Raw genomic sequence first — 27,110 nt, forward strand, 5'->3', positions numbered from 1 at the left:
TTTCAAAACAGAATACAGCAAATTTATTGGAGAGAATTATTTCGCTGTAAACCATCCAAACTTTTAGCTGAATTTTGCTTTTTTTTTTTTTACTTGACAAAAGACGCAAGATTGGCACACTTGTCTAATTGTCTCATATTGAAGGTTCCAGCATAGCTCGCCTGATGCAGAAAATAAAAGGAAGGCTGCAAAAAACAGTGAGTCAAATTTCTAAAATAGGACATGCTGAGATCACCGCAAGCAACAAAATCCTAAAGGCAAAAAAGAAACAAAACATTCCAAAAATGACAAATCGTTCACAGCTCATTGAATTCTCGCTGATCACAAAGCGTTTGGAATAAGCTGTCCCATCTGTCATTCTGTATCAAGATAAACGAAAAGGTTGAGATTCCTATGAAGCAGCTGTGACCATCATCAGCGGGTTAAAAACCCCAAAAATCGTTGGTACCCCTGCGTGAAGGAAAGAAAAACCCACAGTGGTCACAGAATGTAAATTCAACTGAAAATCAGATATTGTTTTTGAATTGCGGTTCAACATAATTAATTACTTTGGAAAACCAACTCACGAAACACCCCGAGAGAAAAGTCAATGATTAACCACAGGGTCATGTGCAAACAAGGCGTGGCCTCTAATTGGCATCGCAGGAGTCTTCAAACGTGAAATCGATCAGCTGGCCTATTTCAAGGGTGACAAGCAATCACTGTGCCGTTTGGTGATATGGCGCGCCCTCCACCAAACGTGGCCGGCCGGCCCAGACGAAGAGGAAGCAAAGGATAGAGCTGTCTCAGCACGTTATGATGCAGACCGGCATGTTCAAGGTCAACATATTGTTCAGAAATAGAAGACCTGCGGGACTGTAGACGACCTCCCTGGACGTGACCGCAGGAGGAAAATGGGAAAGAAAGAGTCCAGAAAGAAATTCAAGGTGAACTCCCGGGAGACGACCGAGGAGGACACCGCTGATGAAAAAAATATCCTCCACAAGTGAGACTGGAATTTGCCCAAATGTATGTTGACAAGCCACATCATCTCTACGTTCACAGACGCAAACATGAAGCATACCAAGGACACGGTCCCGGTTATAAAACACGTTCTGATGCTGCTTTGCTGCATGCGGCGCAGGCTGTCTTGAAACTGTGCCGGGTACAATAAAATGGCAAGTTAGTTCTCGGGAGAAATGTGTCGCAAAGCTTCCTATCATTTGCAGGTCAGGGGTCTTGCAACAGGATAATGACCCAAAACAAAAAGCTCAAAACACCCAAGAATGGTTAGGAGCAGAATTTCGTCGAAGCCCCCTTTTGAGCTAAAACAGCCATGAGTCTTTTGGGGATTTTTTTTTTTTCACACCTGGATTTGGGGATCTTCTGCCATTCCTCCTTGCCGATCCTCTCCAGTTCTGTCAGGTCGGATGGTGAACGTTGGTGGGCAGCCATTTTCAGGTCTTTCCAGAGATGCTCAATTGGGTTTAAGTCAGGGCTCTGGCTGGGCCATTCGAGAACCGTCACGGAGTTGTTCCGAAGCCACTCCTTCGTTATTTTAGCTGTCTTGTTGCAAGGTGAACCTTCTGAGCCCTCTGGAGAAGGTTTTCGTCCAGGATATCCCTGTACTTGGCCGCATTCATCTTTCCTTCGATTGCAACCGGTCGTCTCGTCCCTGCAGCTGAAAAATATAGCGGCATAGATGGTATGTAGAACCAAGGCGCACGCCGAGTACGTCATCACAGCGTGTGACTGAAACGGACCAATCACGAGAGATGATCTCAGCGGCGTTCGACGTTCAGCAACTATTTTTGCCGTTTGCGCGGCAAGCTACGCAGAGGGGCCACGTGGGTCAATTCGTGGGTCACGTGATGCAATGTGGGCGTCGTCGGCCGCGGGGGTATAAAGAGACCTTAAGGTCTTCTATAGACAGGTGTGTGGCTTTCCTAATCCAGTCCAATCAGTATCATCAAACACAGCTGGACTCCGATGGAGGTGGAGAACCATCTCAAGGATGAGCAGAAGAACTGGACAGCACCAGAGGGCTCTGAAATACTTGGCAGAGGATCCCCAAATCCTGGTGTGAAAAACTTGTTGCATCACTCTCAAAAAGACTCATGGCTGTTTTAGCTCAAAAGGGGGCTTCTACTCAATACTGAGCAAAGGCTCGGAATATTTAGGACTGTGGGATGTTTCAGTTGTTCTTTTTTAATAAATCTGAATCAAAACAAGGCCTGTTTCATGTAAAATAATTTTGTTGAACGGTGGACGACTGGTTAGCACATCTGCATCACAGTTCTCAGGACCGGGGTTCAAATCCAGGCCCCAACCTGTGTGGAGTTTGCATGTTCTCCCCGCGCCTGCGTGGGTTTTCTCCGGGCACTCCGCTTTCCTCCCGCATCCCAAAAACATGCGTGGTAGGTTGACTGAAGACTAAATTGCCCCTTGGTGTGAATGTTTGTTAGTTTCTATGTGCCCTGCGATTGGCTGGCGAGTAGTTCAGTGTGTACCCCGCCTCTTGCCTAAAGATAGCTGGGCTAGGCTCCAGCACGCCCGCAACCTTAGTGAGGAGAAGCGGTACAGAAAATGGATGGCATTCTTTTGAACCACAACTCAAAATCGCTGTCTGGATTGGCAGACTGGGTTCTTTTTAAGAAGGGGGACCAGAGAGTGTTCCAACGATCGGGGGAATCGCACTTCTCGCACTGGGATGAAAATCAGCACCTCCAAATCTGAGGCCATAGTCTTCCGTCGAAAAAGGGTGGAGTGCCCTCTCTGGGTCAGGAAGAAGAATCTGCCTCAAGCGGGATCTCGTTGACGAGTGAGGGAAGAATAGAGCAGGAGCTCGACAGGCGGATGGGTGCAGCATATGCAGACCCTGTCGTGGTGAAGAAGGAGCTAAGCCAAGAGGCTAAGATCTCAATTTAGCTATAACCTCGGTCACGAGCTGAAAGAACAAGATCACAGACGCAAGCGGCCCGAAATGAGTTTCCGCCGCACGGAGTCCGGGCTCTCCCTGAGAGATAAGGTGAGGATCCGGGTCGTCCAGGAGGGGCTCGGAGACGAGCCGCTGTTCCTCTGAGTACGAGAAGGTCCAGATGAGGTGGCTCTGAGATAATCGGATTAGGATGCCTCCCGCACGCCTCCCCGGTGAGGTGATCCGGGCACGTTCCACCGGGAGGCTGCCCAGGACACGCTGGAGAGACTATGTGTCCAAGCTCGGGATTCCCCCCCCCCCCCCCCCCCCGGAAGTGGCTGGGGAGAGGGGAAGTCTGGGCATCTCTGCTCAAGCGACCAGACCTCAGAAAAGCGGAAGAGAATGAATGAATGAGGGATATTTCTTTCATTAACAGAGGGGTACCAACAATTTTATCCACGTGTGTAAACTGCTGGATGTTGTCAAGCATTTACTGAGTGGGGATGATGTCCATTAGATAAGATTGTTTTTCATGATTCAAAAGTCATCCTTTAAAAAACATGACTCATTCCAAAAACACAAGCTATCGAAACGTTGGACAATATTACTTCGTAGTGTTGGAGGAGTGAGAATCAACATTGAAACGTCCTGTAACATGAAAGCAAATGAAAAAAAAAAAAAAAAAAAAAATGGGGCATTTTTCAGTACAGGAGTTCGTATTTGTGAGCAGAACTACATTTGATATCAAAGACTCTCTGTCATAAGCAAACTGAGCTTTACCGAAACTGGATGTGAATCTCTCAAAATGTTATTTTTCCTCTGCAAAGCAGTCAGTGCTTTTAGAGGTCTTTTTAAAACAAAACAAACAAACAAAACTACCCTTGGATTCCAATTCAAAATTCAGATAAATAGAGGACGAGCACCCACGCACGCATGGTGCTCAGTGCATGTGAGAGAGATTTTTGGATGGAGAGTCCTGCGAGCTCCCTGGAGTGTTGCGTTATCTGGATCGGTGGCTGGCAAGCAGGAAATCTTTGTCCTTGCAGGTCAGGCAAAGTTTGAGGCTCCTGAGGGAGCCGCCAGCGGAGTAAAAGGCCCAGACCCCCATTAGGAACAAGATCATGTAGGTGGGAACCAGGCTGGCAACATACTCCGGGTTCTGGAAGGTCTGTGAGAGGAGAGGTACAACGACGTTTGTCAGTAAGATGCCACGTCAAACAATTACGACTGCATAATCCACCGACAGAGAAGCGTTGAAAGAGATGTTACCGTATTTACGAGCTGACAGGAGTAAGGCGAGGTTGTAAACGGACAATGCTGTCATTATGACGCAGTGAAAACTATAGCCAAAATAATTTACAATACTGCTGAATTAATGAAATCAAGACAATCCCAAAATGTCCAAATGAAGTGAGAACACAGAAATAAACAAGAATTAGAACAATCAAATCTATTTGTATTTTTTTTTTCCCCTATTTAATAAATTGCTATTACCATATGATCGCGAGGAGCACATTTAATGGTTTATGCTTGAGCTGAAATTTGCTAGTGATGCACCGAAACGAAAATTCTTGAGTGAACCCGGAAACCGAGGAGCCCAAGGCCGAAAGTTCAAACACCGAACAAGATCATCAATCAAATCAATCCAACTTTATTCGTTAGCGCTTCTCATACAAGAACATGTTACATTTCACGACATAATTATTAATCCATAATCATTCATAAATTACGGCTTCAACATTTATTTTTATATATATTTATTGTATCAACCTTGTAATGCCGGAAACATTTGGAGCCAAGTGTCTTCTCTTGCATGCTCTTTTTGTATTTTCGGGATCCAGTATTGTTGCTCAAATGATGCAAATTTCCCCGTGGTGGGACTAATAAAGGTTATGTACTTTGAAATGATGGGTTCGCTTTCTCAAGTGACTTACCAATTCGTCTCTGTACAGCCTAGCGTTGTATGGAACGGTTTCCCTCCATATACATGCACTATTTTGCTCTTCACAGTTGGCTCATCTCTGCTGCAATGTGGTTTCAGCCAGACCGAGGTGACAAGCGTACTGTAGCATGCTATCAATTTGGGGGTTTTGCGATGTCATGTGATAGCTTAGCGATTAGCGTGGCGTTCCCATCTCTCTCGTCTTATCCTCATTTGAATTATTATAGTCAAAATATATATATATATATAATATATTCACCTTTGCTATTAATGTGTTTATGTTACCAGTAGTTTGTTCAATGCATGCGTTAACATTTACGCTTATTTCACATAGCGCGGCTGAAATCAATTTAACACGTCACCATTTTTATCACTAAATATATTTCCAAAGGTGCTATTGACGTGGAGATTTCACCAGATGTTGGGAACAACCCAAGTAATCCATACATACAGAGAAAGTAGAACAAATAAGGTCAGAAATTAAGTTGTTTCAGCCGCTGTATATGGTCGATTGATGGCCCTGTGGCGTGTGTAATCAAGTGACATCCCAGTCCAACCAGTATCATCAAACACAGCTGGACTCAATGAGTGTCACAGTAAAGGGTCTGAATAAGGGGCTGCAATATAACAAAGAGTGAAAAATGGAATACTTTCCGTACCCACTGTACTGCAGCTTAATGTGCTTCTTCAGGTTCACATACATTGTGAGTGAATGTGCATCACCGTGCCGCTATTAACAAACACGCTTCACTTGTTTGATAGTTTTCGGTTTTCAGTATGTGAACTGGATACATGATCGCAAAGCGGCCGGCGTAGGCGATCTTGCGTTTTCTCAGCGTGAGCCACCAACCCGCCTTCCCCTCGCACATCACTCACCAGACAGGAAACGACCAAGTGACTGATGACAACGGTAGCAACTGCCCACCATTGCTGCTTTTCACAGGCATCAAAGAAGACCACACCCCAGAACATGTGGAGAAGGATAATGGCCATCGTCATGAATGCTAAGGAAGAGAAAAGAGTTGAAATGATACTGGACATTTCACCGTTTCTCACATCATTCACCCCTGTTTGTCGTACACTACGAAGTTTGCCTCAGTCAAACATAAATCAGGAGAACGGGGAGATTTTTGTGATTTCAACTGATTTGTGAGTTTTGTGATATTTGTCATATGAAGAGTAGGGGTGTCCCGATCTGATCTTTGAGATCGTAAATCGCGCTGATGTCCTTGATTTAAAAAAGCATACAGGATCTTACTAAAATCTCTGATTTTACCACTCTTAGGCCTCTTTATACGCCCGCATTGCATCACGTGACAGACGAATTGCCCCGTGCAGAACCTCTGCATAGCTTGCCACGCACCGGACAAAAATAGTTGCTGCGCTTCAAACGCCGCGGAGATCATCTCTCATGATTGGTCCGTTTTAGTCACATGCTGTGATGACGTACCCGCATGCCCCTCGGTTCTACATACCATCTACGTCGCCGCCTTCTCAATCGATTTTGTAGCATAACTAAACGTATCATCTGGTCGTCTAGGTCCATTTGTTCTGTCGCGGTCGCCATTGTTGTTGCTTTGTTCCTTGTTACTGAAAGGAAAGTAAAAACGGCTACCGGAAATGGACAAAAAAAATCCAGAGGAAACTCCAGCCTGTTGTGTCCTATCCAATACCAGCCGTAGCGACACCCCCAACTCGGAGTCGAACTGCAGCACACTTTCAAAACAGCGCGCTCGGGTCGCGCTCGACTTGCGCTCGAGTATAAAGGCAAACTACGCGAGGGACAGCCGCAGTGACGTCAGCGCGGTCGCCATCCGCGCGAGTATAACGAAGCCTTTATACAAGCAGTCCATTCCATGCGCCGCTCCAGCACTTCCATCCAGCGGCGCCAGGATGCCATGCAGAGCCCACATGATCACAACAACAGGTTGCTCATGTGCTAACATGGTAGCAGGGAGTAAGTGTGACTGTTGCTTGCTTAGTTGTTTACCGACACTTCACTTAAAGTTCACTGCAAAACTAAACTTGCATAACAAAAGAATTACACCTACTGAATGGTCAATGTTCTTCGCTTTTGTTTACAAAAATCGTTAGCTAAACGCTAACACACAATGAATGAAAACCAACACTGACGAGCTAATAAAAGTTACCATTGAACTCACGGCACATACCATAATTTCTCGTGTATAATGCGGTGCGTATTATCCATGGGTGCCATGGATAATACGCACCCCCAAAGTTGACCTCAAAATTCTGTAAAACCCTTCTACCTATGTATAGTGAATTTTTACAATGCATGATTTTGCTTCTACCCATATGATCAAAACATGAAGTATTATCTGTATTTTGTTAGTTTTTTTTCCAAAGAATTATTCTGAAGTTAAGCACGTTGTACTCATATGTTTGATTACCCAGGAAGAATTTGTAAGATGGATGCAATTCTTAAAACATGAAGGACCAGGCGAAAAACATTTAAATTAATTTTAATGGGATTCAAATTAAACGGTCACGCATTTTAGAAAGGCATTATCATTAAACAAAACATAACCATAAAGGAATTAATGATGGTTGTTCATTCATCAGGTTAAAGGCTATACCTTTTTTATAACCACTAGGTGGCGGTGGCATTTTGGAATGAAAGTGTACAGCTTTTTCAAAACCACTAGATGGCGTCACACATTTCTAAAATGTGAAGGGTTTTTTTTTTGGTTTTTTTTTTTAACATTTTCCCCTATACCTATATATAATGCACACTATTGACTTTTGACAATTTTGGGGGGGGGGGGGGAGGAAGATGCGCATTATACACAGGAAATTACGGTACTTGTATCTCAAAATGATAATGAACATTGGTACACAATCGCTGTATAAAATCCAAAATGAAAGTGGGATGCTTGGAAAACCTGTGTTAAAAATGCATTGGGCTCTCTAACAGCACTTGGCAAATACTTTAACTGAAATTTTAATGGGGTCGGGGGCGGGTCTGGTAATTCTGTCTTCAAGTGTAAGTGAGTTGTTACGGAAGAATTACAAGCGTCTCCATATAATATGGCCATGCAGCGGAGAATGAAGTGGTACCTGAAGACAAAAAGTAGTGCTGCGAGTCTCCATGGATCCCGATGGTGCCCGGGCCAACAGAGTCAGCCAGAATGTTCACCACGGAGAACGCGCCACTCATGAATCCAAAGCCAAGGCCAGACACTGAGACAGATCACAAGTAAAGGAACATCTGTATGACAGGCAGGTGAGTTTGTACTTAGAAGGACCTTTATTAGTCGCACAATGGGGAAGATTTCAAATATGTCACACAATCAAAATCATTTCTGAAAGGTAACTACTGAGGTGTATTGTTGTAAGGACAAAATAATGTGTTATCAAACATCTGTCCAATATAAATATAATGATCTTTGTATAATTTTGTACAGTGAGAGTTCAATGGCCAAGTCTTGATTTTGCATAGCTGAATTAGCATGAAGTGATTTCAACAGTTAAATCAATGGAAAGCAATTTACAGTATAGCCTAACATATTAGTTGAACAAAAACATGGTTGTTCAATTGAGCTCAGATTTTGAATCCGTTATCTCGTTATTTTTGGAAGTATACCGTAGGCCAGTTGTCGGATAGAGATGGGCATGGTTTCCTCCTGACTGAGGGTGAGGAGGCCTTCGTTTGCTTTCCTGCAGACAGACGCCATACAACAACATTGTTAACAAGAAGCAGCAACTGTTTGCATGTCAGTTGCTGAAGATATGCGCTGGGACAATTAGCCTTTACTCGAAAAGAGGGAAGGTGGAAAAATGGAACAGACACAGCAGATAAACTAAAGTGTTATCATATCATTTCGGGGGGGAGGAGGGCTTTCTCCATGCAATTAGAACATTTCCCGATTTTTTTCATTCATTCAGGTTATTTTCTTCCACCTAAATACGCCTTATGGACAGAAAGTAGGGAATGCACGATAACACCCCCCACCGATACCCAATCTATTTTTTTTAATAGTTTACGTCATGGGTCTTTACCAAGTTCCAGACAAAGGACCCCAAACTGATGGAAAGCTGGAGCGGAGACCCCCTACTTATGTACATTGTCTCTAATTGTTTTCGATTAAACTGGTCCTATCATAGAATGCCTTTTCATTGCCACTACACACCAGAGGTGGGAGTGTAAAGTTTCCAATGAGGGTGTTGGTGACACCAAGATAAAGCACAAAATGAAGACCCTGGCGTTCAGGTCTACACAGGGAGACCTGCAGAGGGAGAAAAAACAGGGAATGTGGGTGGTCTTGGAGCTCTACAATTGACTTGAGGGCCACACTGTTACCATAGATTTTGTATTTATTTCTTTCTTTATTTTTTACATCCTTCACTTTAGCTGCGGAGCTGCAGTAGAAAACGGTGGCGCTGGTCGGTACAGTGCGAAAAAACAAGCCCGAGCATCCTCAGCAGCTACTCAGCCTCTCAGGACCTGAAGCGGGCGATCAACATCAACTCCGTCCTCAAAAAGGCCCAGCAGAGGATGTACTTCCTGTGGCTTCTGAGAAAGCACGGCCTGCCACAGGAGATGCTGAGGCAGTTCATACAGCGGTCATCGAATCAGTCCTGTGTTCTTCCATCTCAGTCTGGTTTGGCGCTGCTACAAAAAAGGACAAACTCCGACTGCAACCGACAATCAAAACCGACAATCAAAACCGGCTCCTTCCCTCAGGTAGGCGCTACCGATCAATGCAAACTAGAACTAGCAGACATTCCAACAGCTTCTTCCCTCTTGCAATCAACTTCTTAAACAGCTAACCTACAATTCCATTGCAACATGCTGGCAATTTTTTGTCTTTTTGTCTTGAGTTTGTTGTCAAATTTCTGTGGGGCCAATTCTACATGACTCGTGCACTCACTGTCGTCGTCTCGCCACGCTGCACTATTTGCGTATCTGTTGTTGACCAATACCGGCCACTCATGCCAGAGTAGCATCTGCTCCATTTGCACAATCAACATTGTCCCAGACTATCGTACTACTCGCTTGAAGTCTCGGCGCCCTTTGCTCTAAGTGCTAGAGGACTCCGCATCTTTTTGCACAATTGTCAAAAAAATAAATAATAATAACTGTTTTTTTTTTTTCTCAATGTCTTTCTGTCTCCAAAGTGTTCTCTGTTGTCGTACTAGAGCGGCTCCAATTACCGGAGACAAATTCCTTGTGTGTTTTTTTGGACATACTTGGCAAATAAAGATGATTCGGATTCTGATTTGCGTTCACAAAAAACAGGACATTGGTATCCTATGTCCTTAAGAAGGGGGGAAATGCACTCGTTTTGAGCATGGTGAGCCGAAGGTAGCGGAAAAGGGGAAGAAACCGCCCCAGATCCTCCTAGACTCTAATGCCTGCAAAGGCGCTATCGATCACCTGGACCAAGTAAGCACAATTATGCCTCAATTATTTGTTTGTTCCGTCAAAGATGTCTCTGTCAAAGCTTTCTTGGAGTAGTTGTCACCTGAGGTCATCTGATTTATTTATTTGGAGGTTTGTGGCACCTACTCCTGCCGCCGGTGATCCCTCAGGTGGCCCTTGACCCGTTTTACCATATGCTCCTCCTCATCGCTCTGCTCCCCCCCCCCACGGTAAGCTTGCTCCACCAGGCTGGCTGCAGCCTCTTGCCCGGGGAGATGCTTTCTCCGTACGATTGCAGGCGCGATGAGGGCCTTCCCCAACTTGTCCAAAAATTGTCGTCCCCTGTATTTTTTGCTCTCCTGCCATCCAGGGTCCACCGACGTGAATAGTACGTATGCATTGTAGCATGAGACGCTGATCCAGCAGCAGCGGCAAGCAGTGCGTCATGTGCACAAGACCACCGCGTTCGTTTAATCAGTGCTCAAAATTGAGAAAAAACACAACAGGTGTATGTGGTGATTGTTTTGAGAAACCCTAAAATAGTTGAAAGAGTCAATTCCCTGTTGTTCATTGTTTTGTTTTTTTATTATTGTTTCATTGTAGTTGGTTGGTGTTTTTTGTTACTTGGTTTGTTAGATTAATTCTTATTGCATCCAAATCTATGTTGTTATGACTTATTCGAGGCTCGAATTACCTCACATCAAATATTCCACTTTTAAATTATTATTATTATTTGAAAATATGGAAACGGCAGGGAGGATAGCGGCAGGGTGGCCGACTGGTTTGCACATCTGCCTCACAGTTCTGAGGACCGGGTTCAAATCCCGCCCTCGCCTGTGTGGAGTTCGCACGTTCTCCCCGCGCCTGCGTGGCTTTTCTCCGGGCACTCCGCTTTCCTCCCACATCCCAAAAACATGCATTCATTGGAGACTCTAAATTGCCCGTAGGTGTGACTGTGAGTGTGAATGGTTGTTTGTTTATATGTGGCCTGCGATTGGCCGGCGACCGGTTCAGGGTGTACCCCGCCTCCTGCCCGATGGCAGCTGGGATGGGCTCCGGCACGCCCGCGACCCGCGTGAGGAGAAGCGCGACAGAAAATGGATGGATGAAAATATGGCATATTTAGGGTTAGGGTCAAAACACAATCATGCTTTTATTGTTCATAGAGGGCATACAAAAAAAATGATGGATAGGTCTGAAGCTGCTGAACATTTTGAGAGGTTGAAAAGAAAAAAATATTCATATATGACCGACTTATGACACTTTTAAGAGCCTGTGCATTTTCTTTCATATCGCTACTTATTCCAGAGGGGCACAAGGGTAAATGGCGCACATGGTGCTATTCCCCATGCAGCCCTGGGCTCGTCTGATCACCGTTTCATTCACTTAATACGGCCACAACTTCAATGTGTGAAGCCTGTGGTGAAAACAGTGAAGAAGTGGACCAATGAAGCAACAATGGAGACTGCACAGATTGGAGTGCCTTTGAAACTTCAACTGGCAGCCAGTCACATCCTATCGTACTTTCTGTAAAGATGCGTGTAGCAACAAAGACATTTCGGACGTTCAGTGACAAGCCGTGGCGCACTGCCAAACTTCAGCAACTTCGCCAGGCTAAAGAGCGATCCAAGTGGGGACAGAGCCTCGTACAATCGGGCTAGAAGCCGGCTCACAAAAGAAATGAACATCGCAAAGAGAAATTATGCAGAAAAGATGACAAATAGTCTACTGCGAATGGAGGACCTCACTAGCCAACAACAAGCGACCATCAACCCCCAAGTGGAGCACAATAAATAACTGGCTGACGACTTCAACACCTTCTACTGCAGATTTGAAAAGTACAATTTCAAGCTGTCAAACTCCTGAAATTTGCAGGTGACACCACAGCCATTGGCCTCATCAAAGACAGTGACAGGTCTGTTTTTCTGGAGCTTTGGTGCGACCAACACAACCTGGAGCTGTACACGCTCAAAAGTCTCGAGATGTTCGTGGACTTCAGGAAGTATCCTTCACCACAGCTGGCTCTCACACTGTCCATCTGCCCTGTGTCAACTGTCGAGACAAACTTCCTGGGAATTACAATCTATCAGGACCTGAAGTGGGATCCATAAACTCCGTCCTCAAAAAGGCCCAGCAGAGGATGTCATTCCTGCAGCTTCTGAGGAAGCACAGCCCGCCACAGGAGCTGTTGTGGCAGTTCTCCACAGCAGTCATCGAATCAGTCCTGTGTTCATCCATCACAGTCTGGTTTGGTCCTGCCACAAAAAAGGGCAAACTCCGACTGCGACGGACAATCAGGACTGCCGAAAAAAATCGTCGGTACCCCCCCCTACCCTCCCTTGAGGACTTGAATGCTCCCAGAACTAAGACAAACGCATGCAGTATCCTCTTGCAGCCTCCATATCCTGGTCACCACCTCTTCCAGCTCTTTCCCTCAGGTAGGCGCTAACGATCAATGCAAACTAAAAACAGCAGAAAAAAAAAAAACTGCTTCTTCCACCTTGCCAGTAACATCTGAAAAACAGAAACGACAATTGCAGCCTAATGTGCCTCATGGTACTGAGAGCTCAAGAAATCAATCAAATGCGTTTCAAAAAAGCACTATCTAAAAAAAAATTTGCGAACCGTGAATGCATACAGCATAAAAACGTTGTTAGTTTAAACAAACAAAAAAAACGATCAGTATAAAATGCTAATTATCGGCCGATACCGATTAGGCCGATAAGATCTGTGTAAAGTCTAATTATTTTCCCCAAATCATAAAGTCCAAGTCCTGATTGATGACGAGGTAGTTTCAATTGGGCCCACATGGTTAAAAGCTTACAGACCTCCCAGTGGCGAGGACTGGATAGGTGTGAAGGTTCGGCCACATAAACACACGGGATGTTGTGGCTAAGTACACACAAGTGTGGCTAGGAGATTTTTTGATACCGTTTAGCCACGTTGTTTCATGACCCAGTGCCAACCCTGCGGATGAATCTAGGAATACTAATTACCAAAACTGCATAACACTGTCAGCGATTTCAAATCCTGTCACCTGCAAGAGGTTTTGGTATTCAAAGGTTTTTGCATTCAAACGACAAACTGCATCGATGTCAACTTAAACCACATCACAGACTCATGCATAAAACAGTAGAAAAAAAATGATTCTGATGGAACAGGATCTTTAAGAAGCTCACTGAATTGAAGCCTCACTCACACAATATGCTGACTGACACACAGGATGTCAGCAGTTTTATCGTTCAAGTATTTTTCCAGAAATATTGGTGGATTACAAGTTGTACGACATAACGGGCATTGATATTTCGGGTTTCCACGACATGTATTGTTGCAGCACTATGGAAAAACATAACAACTGTGTGGGATAGCTTACTTCAGCAGTTTATAATAAGCGAAGCGGAAGGTCTCCTGCAGGAGGACGGACAGCACCACGCCAAATATGAGGAGTCCTTTCTGCTGAACCGCACTGTCCTTATTACTTACCTGAACGGAGATAAACCAAACCAGAGAGGACAATAGGAGAGAGACAAGCCAGAAAAACGCTCTGGAAGCAAACAAGCACACAAAAAAACAGGTGAAAGAATGTAAAAACATGGTGGACTTTCCTCCTAGAGTTGAAGATTGTGTATTTTCAGAGATGTTCCTGAACAATTACACTGGACGTTTGGAGGAAATCATAGCTTTGAAAGTGGATGCGTTTATTTTAGAAACCATTGAAGTGGTCCAGACATTTTCTTTTGAGCATGTGCCTTGGGTCACAGACTCACAGGTGTGCTGACATTACCCAGCTGACTTCGGGTGAGGAGAGGGGCACACTCCGGACAGATCCCCGGTCAATTGCGGCGCTCCAATCGCTCAGCCACCCAACACGATCGAACAATTTCCGTGGAAAACACGTGAGCAGTGCCCCGACAGACAACACGTGATGCCCGCATCAGACGAGAAGACACATTTCTTGTTTCAATTGTCAGACTATTGCAATAAAATCTTGTACTCCGATACGTCTCGCAAGCAGGCAACAAAACGGTATGCAGCCTAGCAAGCTAGCGCACGGTGAATGGTTGTACGTAAATATGCCAGCGTTCTGTCCAATCATGCTCTAAACTTTCGGTGTAGGTGATTTAATTACAAGAAAGTAATTTCATTTCAGTAAGATAGCACCCATTATTTCTGTCATGTTGTAATGTTGGTTTCAGCTGACTGATTAGAATACACGATCAGACGAGAGCCGTGATTTCCAACCTTTATGGCGCCAAGGCACATATTTTACAATTGAAAAATCTCACGGCACACCAAAAAAACAAAAAAGTCACAAAAAGTGGATACTTTAATGACCGTATGTACTTCCTGCCATCTAATGGAAGACCATTCATTTGTTCTGTCTGTCACTATGACTCTCTATGGTGACGTGTTAAATACTTATTTCAGCTGCTGTAATTATTTCTGTTAACACAATAAACAAAGTCAGTAATACAACTATTAAAGGAGGTGAAAGGAAGCTATAGTGAATATAAAAAGTCTGCACATCCCTGTTCAAATGGCAGGTTTATGGAATGTACAAAAATGAAAACTAAATCACAAAAAAAAAAACACTCTCTTCCACTAATAGTTAACTTAATTTAAATTAATTTCTGATCTTATCTTTTCTACTTTATTTGTATGTATGGATTACTTGGGTTGTCCCCAACATCTGGTGAAATTTTCAGGTCAATAGTGTAGCGACTCTGACCCGGTTGTCACTGCGCCCCCCCCCCCCCCCCCAACAACTTGATAAACTGCATTCTCCCAAGCCGCCCCGCTGTGCGAGCCGGCCACCAAAGGACGCCTGGGCATCTCACCCGGATCTTAAACTAATGAGCAGCTTGACGTCAAATCTGGATTCCAGTCATCAAAGACTCCTTTCCTCCTTTTGAAGTGACAGAGTGACCAAAAGGTTGGACTCTCTCTCAACCACTGGGAACATTGCTGGAATGCAGATGACACCTGCTGGCGTTTGAGAGTTACTGCAATGTGTGGGGACTCATTCAAGGTTTCTTTAACTGAAGATAAATGTCTGTTTTGATATTTCACGAACTCTGCAGAAAAATTCTAAATGCATGCCTTGATGTCTACGTCACTGTGTCGGCTTTGCGGGACCAGCTGTGAGATTTTGAGAACTGTTCGTCTTGATTTGAAGCCAAACAATAAGCAGTTGATCTGTCAAAACTGAAGTTTAAACAATCATTCTATGTGCTTGATCTATGAGTAAGAGTACAAGGTTTGGAGTATTTTATATTAATATATGATTTTTACACTATTTTTATGGCTAAATTGTAGACTAAAATTCTAGTCGACGGGCGTGGTCTTCAGTCTCCCCGTCTCATAGACACACCTCCTGGGTATTTTACCGTCGACTCCCGCCTCTTCTCTGGCTCTTGGGTCGTGCTCTCGTGTTTTGCTAACAGCGCTCCAGCTGCGGAGTTGCTTCGGCCAACCCCCTCCCCCTTCCTTTGTCCTCTGGCCACCACGTGCACGGGCGACCGCCGGAACCCAAACGGCGGCGCTTTCGATCAAAGAAGCTGGCCATGTGGCTTCGATCGGTTTTTTTTTGCGATAACGCATAGATTTTTTTAATGAATTTCTTTAATCCGTGGTAGTGACATTGAAATATACCAATTTCATGGGACTTTTATTTTGAAATGCCACATCAGATTTGAATGGGACCTCTTTTGTTGGCGACCTGGAGTGGTGTAGTGCCCCCGAGAACTGGACCGGTGTTACTATAGCTCATTAAAAAGACTTAACAGATATTTCCAGTCAGGGGGAATGACAGCAAAATATGCAGTTTTCAGAGACTTTTATTTTGAAATACAATATCAGATCTTCATCACACCTCTTTTGGTGGTCTGTCACACAGATCTGGACTTGTCTTGCGATAGCAATGGGATTATTTTAGGGTGGCTTTGGCTCAGTTCAGGTTCAGCTCAGGTTCGAATCCCTGCTGTCGAAGTGTCCTTGGGCAAGACACTGAACCCTAATTTACTCCCAGTGGGCCTGGCAGCGTCTTGCATGGCAGCAGTCGCCCATCGGTTGATGAATGTGTGTGTGAATGAGAGGCTTTGTAAAGCGCTTTGGGCACTGTGATGATGTAGATAAAGCGCTATATAAGTGCAGTCCATAACAAATGTATTTTTCCTAAGATATCGACTAAAGTAGATTTTTTAATGCATCTCAAGATTCAAATTAACTTTGCCGGTTCCATTCCTTAACCGAAGAGCACTGACATCCGTATTATTGGGAGGCTTTTATTTTGAAGGTGGCTTTCGCCGCTCGTTGGCGACCTATTGCCGTAATGCCTTGTATGAACAAAATGAGGGGCGGCTGGCTTGACCGCAGTGAGAAATGTGTCAAGAAACCTTCAATTGTAAAATACGCCCCGCCTTAAATGGGTGCTTTCTCAGACAGAAGAGCGGAAACCTGACACGCACCCTTTACAATCATCAAGACACCTTTGTTAGTCTCTATTTAGTCCAGCTCCTCTATACAAAGAGAATGACTAAACTGACGAGCTAAGTAATCAGTGGAAACGGAAGGGTAGGTGTTTTTTTGAATCAAAACAGAGAAAGCTAATGGTGCGTTCGGCTAGCATGCTAGCTGCACAGCGACTGGAGTTTATCGATCGAAGCACAACCGTGTAAACGTGTTTTTGTCCCAATAATGACAAGCGATGCATGAAATATGCCACGCTGATTCATCAGGTCTTACCCTGCTATGAGGAAGATGACCCGCAGAGGCTCCCGGGCGATGGTAAACAGGAACAGAGCGATTGCAGGGCCGAAGGCAATGAAGGTACAGCCAAAAAACACTGCCACCGTCATTTTCGGTGATTCTTGATGACTGTGCAGAAAACCGCGCGACTCAGAGCGCTCTGTCGGATATTTAATTAATAGCGGCCTGCTTTGATTGTAGATGGTGGGAAGCGAAAAGTCCCTCTGCTTCCGCTAGTTTCAGGGGCTTCGCTCGTGATGATGTCACATGACCGAAGGTTTAAAAAAAAAAAAAAAAAACACCAAAACTTTATTAGTAAATGTCTGCGTCAGCAGTGCGTTGATCTGTGTTTTTGTTTCCAAGATATTGTCCATATATATTTTGAGACATTGAGAACCAATTTCTTTATATTATATATTGTATTAATTATATTATATTATATTATATTATACGAGAAAGGGCAATTCCTGAAGAAATTGTGTGTGAATGCTGAAATGCTGGTAGAAACAACATGGAATGTTATTGAATCTTATTGAATGATGTAGAATGACGTTCAGTAAGATGGAATGGTAGTGAATGAAGTGAAATGAGTTGAACACGTAGAAGTAGGAACGGTGAAAATCCATTGAGAAATAAGGAAGTTATAGCTAAATTGGTAAAAAAGAAAATTCCATTTCAGGCTTTTATTTTGAAATTTCAGGAAATTTGGGGAAGGGGACCTTGAATTCCGTTTCACTTAGTTATTGTTTATTTAAAAAGACTCGTTTTTATTTTGTTTACGGACGAAAATGTTTTTTTCAATTTGGGTTTTAAAAAAAATATATAGTTCCTTTTCGTATATTATCCTAACCTTGGTGTGTGCGTGTGTGTGCGTGTGTGTGCGTGCGCCTGTGTGACTGTGTGTAATTTGATTTGAAATTTATAATACTGAACAAACACTTTATTAAACAAGAAACAAACCCAGGATAACAAACAAATCATTGTAAGCATAAACACAAAATAACATTCCCACTTCAGAACGAGCCTCCACTTAACTATTCAAGAAATCAGAGCAACTGAAGTAACCCCACACGCCTCAACTGTCCGTGCCTGGGGATGCCGGGGTCCACCTCAAACGCGGTCCTCCGTACAGTGAGGGGGACGCAGTGCTTCTCACCAGCACTGCTGATGAGCTGCACCACATCCCCTCTCACTGCATAGCCAACGGTTTCAGCACATTCCTGTAGCAAACATTTCAAAAAGAAGCAGAACACGTTATGAATCGCTTCGAAAAGGAAGAAGGGTTTCAATCCTTTTTTCATTCAAGCATTCACGCCTACGGGCGTATTCGATGAAGCTGACAAGCATGCTTTCGGAACGATTGAACAGAAAATCTGTGACGACGCCAAAACTAAAGCATTGTATCCAACTGCAACCGATATGCTGCCCATGTGTGCTGATGGAGTTGAGTGTAAAAAAATAAGCGTGAGACATATAGCGACAATATGAAGAGATATGCAAGGAAAGAGAGGCATCGACATGTACAACGCTGCTGCTGCAATTTTGGGTGACAACCTCTACATGACAATGTTTTGTGCAAGTAACATACTTACATTTGTTGTTATGAAGGCTGAACCCGAAGGCCGAGGCCTTCCCCTTTAGGTGGGTCACTTGGAAGGTGGCACCAACCACAACCAGAGCGCTTTGTCGGATGTTTAATTCATAGCGGCCTGCTTTGGTTGTTGATGGTGGGAAGCGAAAAGTCCCTCTGCTTCCGCTAGTTTCGGGGGCTTCGCTCGTGAGGATGTCGCATGACCGAAGGTTTTTAAAACAAAACAAACAAAAAAAACACCCAAACTTTATTAGTAATTGTCTGCGTCAGCAGTGCATTCATCTGTGTTTTTGTTTCCAAGATATTGTCCATATATGATATATTTTGAGACATTTAGAACCAATTTCTTTATATTATCTTTTGTATTCATTATATTATATTATACGAGAGAGGGCAATTCCTGAAGAACTTTCACTTTCCCTAAATTTTATACAGTGACGTGGTGCCCCTTTACGAGATAAAATAGCTTGATTTCTAACGCTGTAACTTAAAATGACGCTAAACCGGAAGTAACGACTTAATATTTTCTCCTCAATTAATGACGTTTTTATTTAACCCATATCCGCTACACAAGAGTCCCGTCCGACCTTGGGTTTTTCCTGACAATCTCCACAGCTCTGTGTGTCAAGCCTTCCTTGCCGCTCGCTCAATCAGCGATGCTCCCAAAGATGCCACTTGGCATATTGAGGATTTCACCGGGTACAAGCTGCCGTCCGGCAGTTACGACAGCCAAATTGTGATTCCTACGTTTTTCAAACAGCACAAATTGGAATTTGACCCCAAAAGGCTTGAACAGATTACATTTGAAGGAGCAATTGACATGACCAACGTGAAGACCCCAGAGCCCCTGTTTGCACCTTCCTGCGCTGCTCCAGACCTTAACTTAGTGGCCCTAACCATCCTCGACCACGAAATGATTTCCAGCATCGACTACCTTCTCTTCCGAAACTCCAATGCTTGCCTGAGGTCTTCCGGTGGAAAGGAATGGCTGAGCCCGAAAATGACCCAGTTCAAACTGTCCAGGAGGTCCCCCCCAGACTGAACTGTTTTCCGGACCTCCTCGCTTCCTCTTGTACTCAGGCTAAGGTTTCTTTCCACGGTCAAAGACTAGAACCCCTGTCTTTCACCTCTGCTTTTGGTCTGCTACTTGCATAAGTTTCATACCTAACAGTAGATTTAGTTTTTAAGACTCCCTCTGTTTCGCTCGGAAGGAGCTGGGCTGAATTTGTTTTCCTATTTCTGGAGAACACTACAAAGACTCTTCGTTAACGTTCGTGTTAGCGTTTTCCCTTTTTCTTTCAACTGTGCAATCTCTTAACCTCCCCACGTAGATACACCTACGTTGCTCTCTACTTTCACGTATACGTCTACTGGACTCGAAATCTTGGTGTACAGTCATCAAAGAGTCCTTTCTTCTTTTGAACTGACAGCAGGCCAAAAGGTGAGCTTCGTGACCTCGCATGTGATATTGAACCAAAGAAAATGTCTGTTTTGATGTTTTACGAACTCTGCCAAATGATTCCAAATGTATGCCTTGATGTCTCTGTCAGTGTGTCAACTTTACAAGCGCAGCTGCGAGATTTTAAGAACGGTTTGCCTTGATTTGACTCCAACAGCATGAAAATGTGAACCATAAGCAGTTTGATTTAAACAGTCTATATGCTTGACTTGTGAGTAAAGAGTACAAAGTTTGGAGTATTTTACATGAATATATGTTTTAAACCCATTTTTTGGGTCAAAATGGGAGACTAGATTCAAGCTGATGGGTGTGGTCTTGTCTGGTCTTCAGTCCTCTCCGGCACGCCCCCGGGGTACTTAACCCCCGACTCCCGCTCTCTTGCACTTTCTTGGTTCTTCGCTCTTGTCTTGCTATCCACGGGGCGGTCTCCGGCCACCCCTCCCCTTTTTTTGTTCGGGCACACGGCTCTGTAACCGCGGGCCTCGGGGATGGAGACTCGGCTTCCCAGCCTCTCCGTGGGCCGCCGCTAGGCAATCAGACCAGCTGCTACTAAAGTACCAGATACACTTCCAGCCAAGCGTGATCGCTCTGAAATTGCTAGCAAGTCCCTGAAAAGGCAGGAAGAGAGACGGTCTTGTTCTCCCAACAATTTTTCTTCTTCCGCCTCTTTTGTTTTGTTTCATTCTTCTGCATCCTTTTGCTCATTCGTTCAAACCTGTCCCCGTGCTTCCCGGGACGACTGAGACAGAACACCCCACCTACCAGCTGATGTACGTTCGTGAGTAACACATCAGTGTTTGCCAGACTGTACAATATTAGTGCCGAATAATTTGGGGGAAATTACTAGCTTCACACAAAATCCCAACTTTGCTCTCTCTCGCATTAAACACTCGCATTCACATTTTTAGCCAAGCAACACACGATGTTCTATTTCCCTTTTCTTCTTTTCACCATTATGAGTTATTTATTTTCTTACTTTAGTTGGACCCCCTTTGTGTGTTTCCCTCTAGATCCCTTGTAGATGTCCTTAAATATTCTATAAAATTCCACTCTTGGTTGTGTTTTGTGTGGGTTGAGTTTAACAATGAAACTCTGTTGTCGAGGACTCAAAATTTCATAAAATATAGCAACCTTCAGATTATGAGACTGATAAAAAGGTTTCTCGTCACTTTCCCTAAATGTTATACGTATAAAAAGTGACGTGGTGCCCTCTACGAGACAACATTTGTTTGATTTTAACGGTCAAAACGTAACCCGGAAGTGAACGCAAGCGTTTACCTTCCTTCGTATATTTTTCCAAATTCATTGCATTTTCATTTCAACCAATATACTAATATACGCTTGCTCGGGGTACTCGTAGATTCAGCCGAGAACAAATTGCAATAACTGCAGATGTGGAATAAATGTTCTAGTGTTTCACAGTTAGAGAAGAGAAAAGAGGTTTTTCTCCATTAGAGGGCCTTCCAAGGTTTTCAGGTCAGATTGCGGCACCAATTTTATCACTGAATGCAGAGAGTTAAAGTTTAACAAAGACGATTCTGTGATTCAAAATGACCTCAACAATGAAGGCTGCACATGGACGCTTAACACCCCACACATCACGTATGTGTGGCTCTTGGGAAAGAACGATAGGCACGGCACGCCGCATTCTAGAGGGAACGTTATCGTTCTCACATCGCTCATGGCGGACGTTATGGCAATCCTCAACGCTCGGCCAATGGCTCCTCTGACCATAGATCCAGATTCACCCACTGTGTTGACAACCTCTATGCTTCTAACGCAAAGGTTAACGTCTATGTCAGCTCCAGAAGGGACACTGGACCTCAAGGATGTGTACAAAAAGCAATGGGAACAGGTTCAGTCTTGCAGACAGATTTTGGAGACGTTGGAGGCAAGAATATCCGTCGGTGCTGCAGCCCAGAAGGAAATGGACTCAAGACAAAGAAAACGTGCTAGAAGGGGATGTCTTGTTAAAAGATGACCAAGCTAAATGGCCTAATGAATGGCCTATTGGGCCCACGACCAAAAGCATCCCTCGGAAGACAAGATCAGAAAAGGTAGAGGTGAAAGTTGTCAAGCGGGATATTCCACTACTTGCGCCCTGTCACTCAGCTTGTTCTCCTGCGTCCTCAAAATATTGACAAAGGATTGGTTTGAAATGAATAGTGATGTAAAAGTGTTCACACCAGGCGGGGAGTGTAATGGTCTAGTTGTTGCAATGTTGTGTTTGCATTTTATTATGTTGCCCGTTAGCACCCTCCGGTGGTGAAATGTATGGTGTACATCAGATTGTCTCGAGTTGACCTCAGTGTTCGAAGAGCAACACGTAGCCACGTGAGGCTGTAAATGACCATTTGTGATTCTCCGTAAGCTCGAACATGTTTACAAGTAAAGCCACGTTTTTTAGTGTACAAATGTAGCTAAAAATGTGTTAAAAACGAGTCATTTAAGACGTTTTCATTTGTTAGCGTCCCATGCTACCGGACCTGCGTTGTGCTAATTAGGCTAACTCTTAGCATACTTTACTTGACTCCAGAATGCATGTTTTATAAGGTAATTCATGTTTAAACAATGCACTTTATATTTTTAGAATTTGTACTTTACTTTTTGACATTTTGACATATGTAGGCAGACATTTTGAACACTGATGTTGTACTGTATTTCTCTTTCTGTCTTTCACAGTTTTTTCAAAAAGAAAAGAAAATGAAGAGTCACAAACATCTTGTCTGTTAACCGTCTGTCGAGCTGGACAAAGCAGTCAAACATCTCGTGAGGACAGAACAGATTATTATCCATCCGTCCGTCAATCCATTTTCTGTCGCGCTTCTCCTCACAAGGGTCGCGGGCGTGCTGGAGCCTATCACAGCCATCTTCGGGCGAGAGGTGGGGTACACCCTGAATTGGTCACCAGCCAATCGCAGGGCATTCACACTCACATTCATACCGACGGGCAAGAGTTTTTTTTAGAGTTTTCACTTAACCTACCACGCATGCTTTTGGGATGTGGGAGGAAAGCGGAGTGCCCGGAGAAAACCCACACAGGCACGGGGAGAACATGCAAACTCCACACAGGCGGGGCCGGGGATTGAACCCGGGTCCTCACAACTGTGAGGCAGATGTGCTAACCAGTCGCCCACCGTACCGTGATTCGTGATGCATATATATTATTATTATTATTATTTTCAATGATAATGATATCAAATATAATAATAATGAGAGGGGGCTCGGTGCCTCGCTCAGGGGCACCTCAACGGGCGTTTCAGCTGCCTCAGTTTTGCTCGTATTGAACGGTACACTGCAACAATGCCCTGAGTTTCCGAAGGTTCTGGGGTGCTCAGAGCCGTGAATTTCCCAGCATATATATTGTTGATATTTGATATTGTTAAGATTTTGTGCGTTTGTTGTATCGGTGCGACGAGGTGTCATGCAACAATATAAGGTCTAAATGTCTATCTGAAATGGGATGTATCAAAAAAAAGTGGATGCAGTGTTGTGTAAGCGTGCAGCCAGTAATTTAGCCCAATAAATCCCAAGATTTGTGAAATAAAAACATAAGAAGAAAATAAGAATAAATAACATACGATAAGAAGAATAAAATAAATGACTATCATCGCTATGCAGATGACACACAGTTCTATCGAGCAGTGTCTCAATTGAGGTGTTGTGTCACTGTCTAAAAGAGATAAATAAATAACGGGATGAGCCAAAATTTTCTTCAATTAAACAGGCCGCTCGCCTTGACATCTGTGGTCATGAAGTCCTTTCAACGTCTCGTGCCGGACCACCTCAAGAGCGTCACGGGTCCCCTGCTGGACCCCCTGCAGTTTGCCTACCGGGCGAACAGGTCTGCGGACGATCCAGTCAACATGGGACCGCACTTCATCCTAGAACACCTCCACAGCGCGGGGACCTACGCGAGGATCCTGTTCGTGGACTTCAGCTCAGCGTTCAACACCGTCATCCCCGAACTCCTTTCCTCCAAGCTTCTCCAGCTCAGCGTCTCGCCTGCAATCTGCCAGCGGATGTACAGCTTCCTGACGGGCAGGACACAGCAGGTGAGGCTGGGGGAGGCCACCTCATCCGCACGCAGCATCAGCACTGGGGCGCCCCAAGGTCGTGTCCTCTCTCCGCTGCTCTTCTCTCTCTACACTGAACGACTGCACCTCAGCGCACCCGACTGTCAAACTCCCGAAGTTTGCAGATGACACCGCTGTCATCGGCCTCATCGAGGACGGTGACGAGTCTGCGTATATTGACACTGAACTATATTTATCATTCCATCGGACCTGTGACTAAAAAGCAAAGTGTGGAGAGTCTCTGTGTCGCCGGAATGCATGAGTGCAGTCAGTGAATGGGACGACCATTGCCAACAGTCTCTCCATTATTTCTCACTCGTGATTCGCAGGGATAAGGACTGCACCGGACTGCCGAAATATGCAGATAATTGACACCTATTAGAAGTGCATTGGGGGAAAAAATATTGAAACCCCCCAAATTCTTGAATAAGCGTGGATAAACCAAACCGTCAGTAAGCGTTTTGGGGGGGGTTGGTTCTCTCCCAAAAAGAAAAAACAAACAAAAAAGAAAAACAATTGGAAATAGTTTTTGGTTTTGTGGGGGGGTCAACAAATAGGTGACTCCACGAGTATGCGGCGGTCCACTGTACTGTGTTCTGCATTAAGCGTGCTCCGCAGGCTCTCAGTCGGGTTGGTTGATTTATTTATTACGTCACCGGTATCGATTTATCAAATGACGAAGCACACGGTGCTTACCAAATGCGCAAATGACATTCATCTGAAAGAAAATATTCCTTCCAGCGGAGCGAAGCTCTGTGAGCTCATTTGCATGATTTACACCCTCACATGACAAGTAAAAATAGAGTGCAGGGCACGATGTGTCACGGCATACAGTCCACTTCATCAACACTTCCGCTTCCAAATCGTCCCACAATTCACTCCAAGAACCCAGCTGGCAGGTTCGAGGCACATTTGGAATCCACTCGGGAGTTCCTTTGACTCTGTTATTGCTTTGAATACAAAGCTGATTGGTTTTCCTTTGGGTACTACACACCGCCCATTGGTTGAGGTCAGGGGATGTTTTTCTCCGCATATAGCCATGCTCGCCACAGCCTACAGACCAAGATCAAGATCTGGTCCTGTGAATGGACACGCTCGACCGACTTTAATATGTCATTCATCCCCAGGATGAGATGAATGTATGTCAACTTCGGACCACATCTGTAATAACTCGAGTACAGACTCAATTGCAACGGTACCTTGATTTGATTACCCAAACATTTACGAATGTTTCAAGTTACGAGCAGTCACTGGATTTCTTGCTTTATTATACGACAAAGGGTTAGCTCCAAGCAGGCTTCGAGTCGTCTTCTGCTCGAGTGAAGTCAAAGAAGAAAAAAAGTAGAGCTAAAGTCGCCGATGCCCATGAAGATTTTTATTAAACAAGACAAATAAACACCAATATGAAATGAGAACACTGGCAAACAGCTGCCTTAGGCCACAACTCACACGTGATTCTGAAGGCCCTGCCTGGGCAGACGACACTGACAGGTCAACACATAGATGCTGAAATCTGATTGGACAAAAAAAAAAAATCCCACATCCACACTACTGCAAGCAGGCCAGCCAAGAAATGAAAATAAATTACTATCATACAAGGTTACGCAACTTAGGTCAGTGCTTCTGAAAATGTTCAGGCCAGCAGAGAAGGACCATCGGATTGGATTCAGGATCACGTGGCCACCATACCGCTCCCATTAAAACCTGTTGCCTAAAGTTCTGAAGCTTCATTTCATGCTGCATTTGTCAACAACACACTTGTGTTTCTTCACCTGATACTTCTGAGGGAATCTTTTACCACACACACTGCAACTGAAAGGTTTCTCACCTGTGTGCATTCGAGTGTGTCTTGTCAAAGCGCGTCTCTGAGAGAAACTTTTCCCACAAACTGAGCAGGAAAAGGGTTTTCCCCCGGTGTGTTCTCTCATGTGCTTCGCCAAATTGGAACGTTCGCTGAAAGTTAAGGTGCAGACTGAGCAGACAAAGGCCTTGCCTCCAGTGTGTATTTGTGCGTGTCTGTTCAAATGTGCCTTACGAGCGAAGCCTTTGGTGCAAAATGGGCACGCGAAAGGTTTCTCCTCGGTGTGTGTTTTCATGTGATTTAATAAATTAATCTTTTGAGTTACTCTAAGACCGCAGACTGAGCAGGAAAAAGGTTTCTCTCCAGTGTGCGTTCTCGCGTGTCTGTGCAAATGTGCCTTACTAGCGAATCTTTTACCACAATCTGCGCAGCTGAAAGGTTTTTCGCCTGTATGGAGCATCAGGTGTCTTCTCAGATTTTTTTTGGCAGAGAAAGATTTGCCACACAGGGAACATTCCCAGGCTTTGTCCTCAGTTTGACACAGCATATCACCTTTAGCGTGTTCATCATCATCATCATCATCATCATCATCAGAGTCTGACATTTTGTTGTCACTATCTGATACTGGAGCTAAAAGGCTGTCTGCCTGTGATCCTTCACCTCGGTCTCCATCACCTTCTTCTTCATCACCACCTTCAATCTTCACGATGACGCAAGTGAACGGCAACTTGGTGATATCAGTCTCCTCCTCTTCCTCTTTAATGGAAGGGGACCCTGGCTCCTCTTCCTCCTTCCTGTGAGGAGGCTCTGGTTCAAGCTGCTCAAGGTGGAACTCTTTCTTGATGGCTGCAGGAGACAAGAAGACCAACACGCACGGTTGTCAAGGTTGTGACATCGATGTGGTGTGTCTTATTGTTTATAAAGACACGCCGCCGCCTACTGTACAAATGTGACGCGTTGTGTGTGTCCGAGTGTGCCAGAAGCGGGCATCTTTTGGCAAAATAGCAACTTACAAACAATTCAAGACACGAACAGCTCCCTGTAACATACCTAAGTAGGGTATCATCTGTACATACTTTGGTCCAAAAAGTCTATCGGGGAGGTGCACAGTACAGTTACGAGGTTTGCCAATCACATTTATGTTCCTTTCAAAAGCGCTTCATTGGAAGTCAAAAGAAAAATCAGCAACGTCAGTCTCATTTATTTGTACAGCAA

General features: G+C 44.4%; 2 protein-coding genes and 1 long non-coding RNA gene across 5 annotated transcripts in view; 1 reads left to right on the forward strand and 2 right to left on the reverse strand.

Moving 5' to 3' along the window:
* On the reverse strand, positions 1-17,235 carry LOC133466509 (gamma-secretase subunit Aph-1b). Of its 2 annotated transcripts, XM_061750308.1 has the most exons (7): positions 16,966-17,235; positions 13,705-13,765; positions 13,595-13,629; positions 8,443-8,516; positions 7,917-8,039; positions 5,715-5,842; positions 1-4,064 (listed from the first exon to the last, which is right to left on the reverse strand). In XM_061750308.1, exons 1-7 carry the CDS (start codon positions 17,076-17,078, stop codon positions 3,897-3,899), a joined length of 702 nt encoding a protein of 233 aa, XP_061606292.1. In that variant the 5' UTR covers positions 17,079-17,235; the 3' UTR covers positions 1-3,896. The 2 variants fall into 2 exon arrangements, with proteins under 2 accessions (XP_061606292.1, XP_061606283.1); XM_061750299.1 differs by having other exon boundaries at positions 13,595-13,765.
* Positions 16,348-25,463, forward strand: LOC133466520 (uncharacterized). The gene is made up of 3 exons (XR_009784953.1): positions 16,348-17,049; positions 22,701-22,901; positions 23,746-25,463. It is a non-coding gene; the product is annotated as an uncharacterized LOC133466520 (long non-coding RNA).
* Positions 25,455-27,110, reverse strand: part of LOC133466421 (gastrula zinc finger protein XlCGF57.1-like) — a 5,528-nt gene continuing 3,872 nt past the window's right edge. Inside the window, exon 3 of one of the 2 annotated variants that reach the window (XM_061750121.1) lies at positions 25,455-26,741. In XM_061750121.1, the coding sequence (XP_061606105.1) occupies positions 25,822-26,741 (920 nt within the window). In that variant the 3' untranslated portion in view covers positions 25,455-25,821. The remainder of the gene's footprint in view (positions 26,742-27,110) is intronic. The other variant, XR_009784936.1, reaches the window with a different exon arrangement.

The sequence above is a fragment of the Phyllopteryx taeniolatus genome, chromosome 2, assembly GCF_024500385.1.
Source record: "Phyllopteryx taeniolatus isolate TA_2022b chromosome 2, UOR_Ptae_1.2, whole genome shotgun sequence".
NCBI classification, from domain to species: domain Eukaryota; kingdom Metazoa; phylum Chordata; class Actinopteri; order Syngnathiformes; family Syngnathidae; genus Phyllopteryx; species Phyllopteryx taeniolatus.

Excerpts from the sequence above, each read along its gene's own strand:
- LOC133466509 (XM_061750299.1), bottom strand. The coding sequence starts at position 17,078 with ATGACGGTGGCAGTGTTTTTTGGCTGTACCTTCATTGCCTTCGGCCCT. Across the intron at positions 8,517-13,594 it reads GCTTATTATAAACTGCTGAA|GAAAGCAAACGAAGGCCTCC; the intron begins GTAAGCTATCCC and ends GTCTGTCTGCAG. Across the intron at positions 4,065-5,714 it reads ACTTGGTCGTTTCCTGTCTG|ACCTTCCAGAACCCGGAGTA; the intron begins GTGAGTGATGTG and ends CTCCTCTCACAG.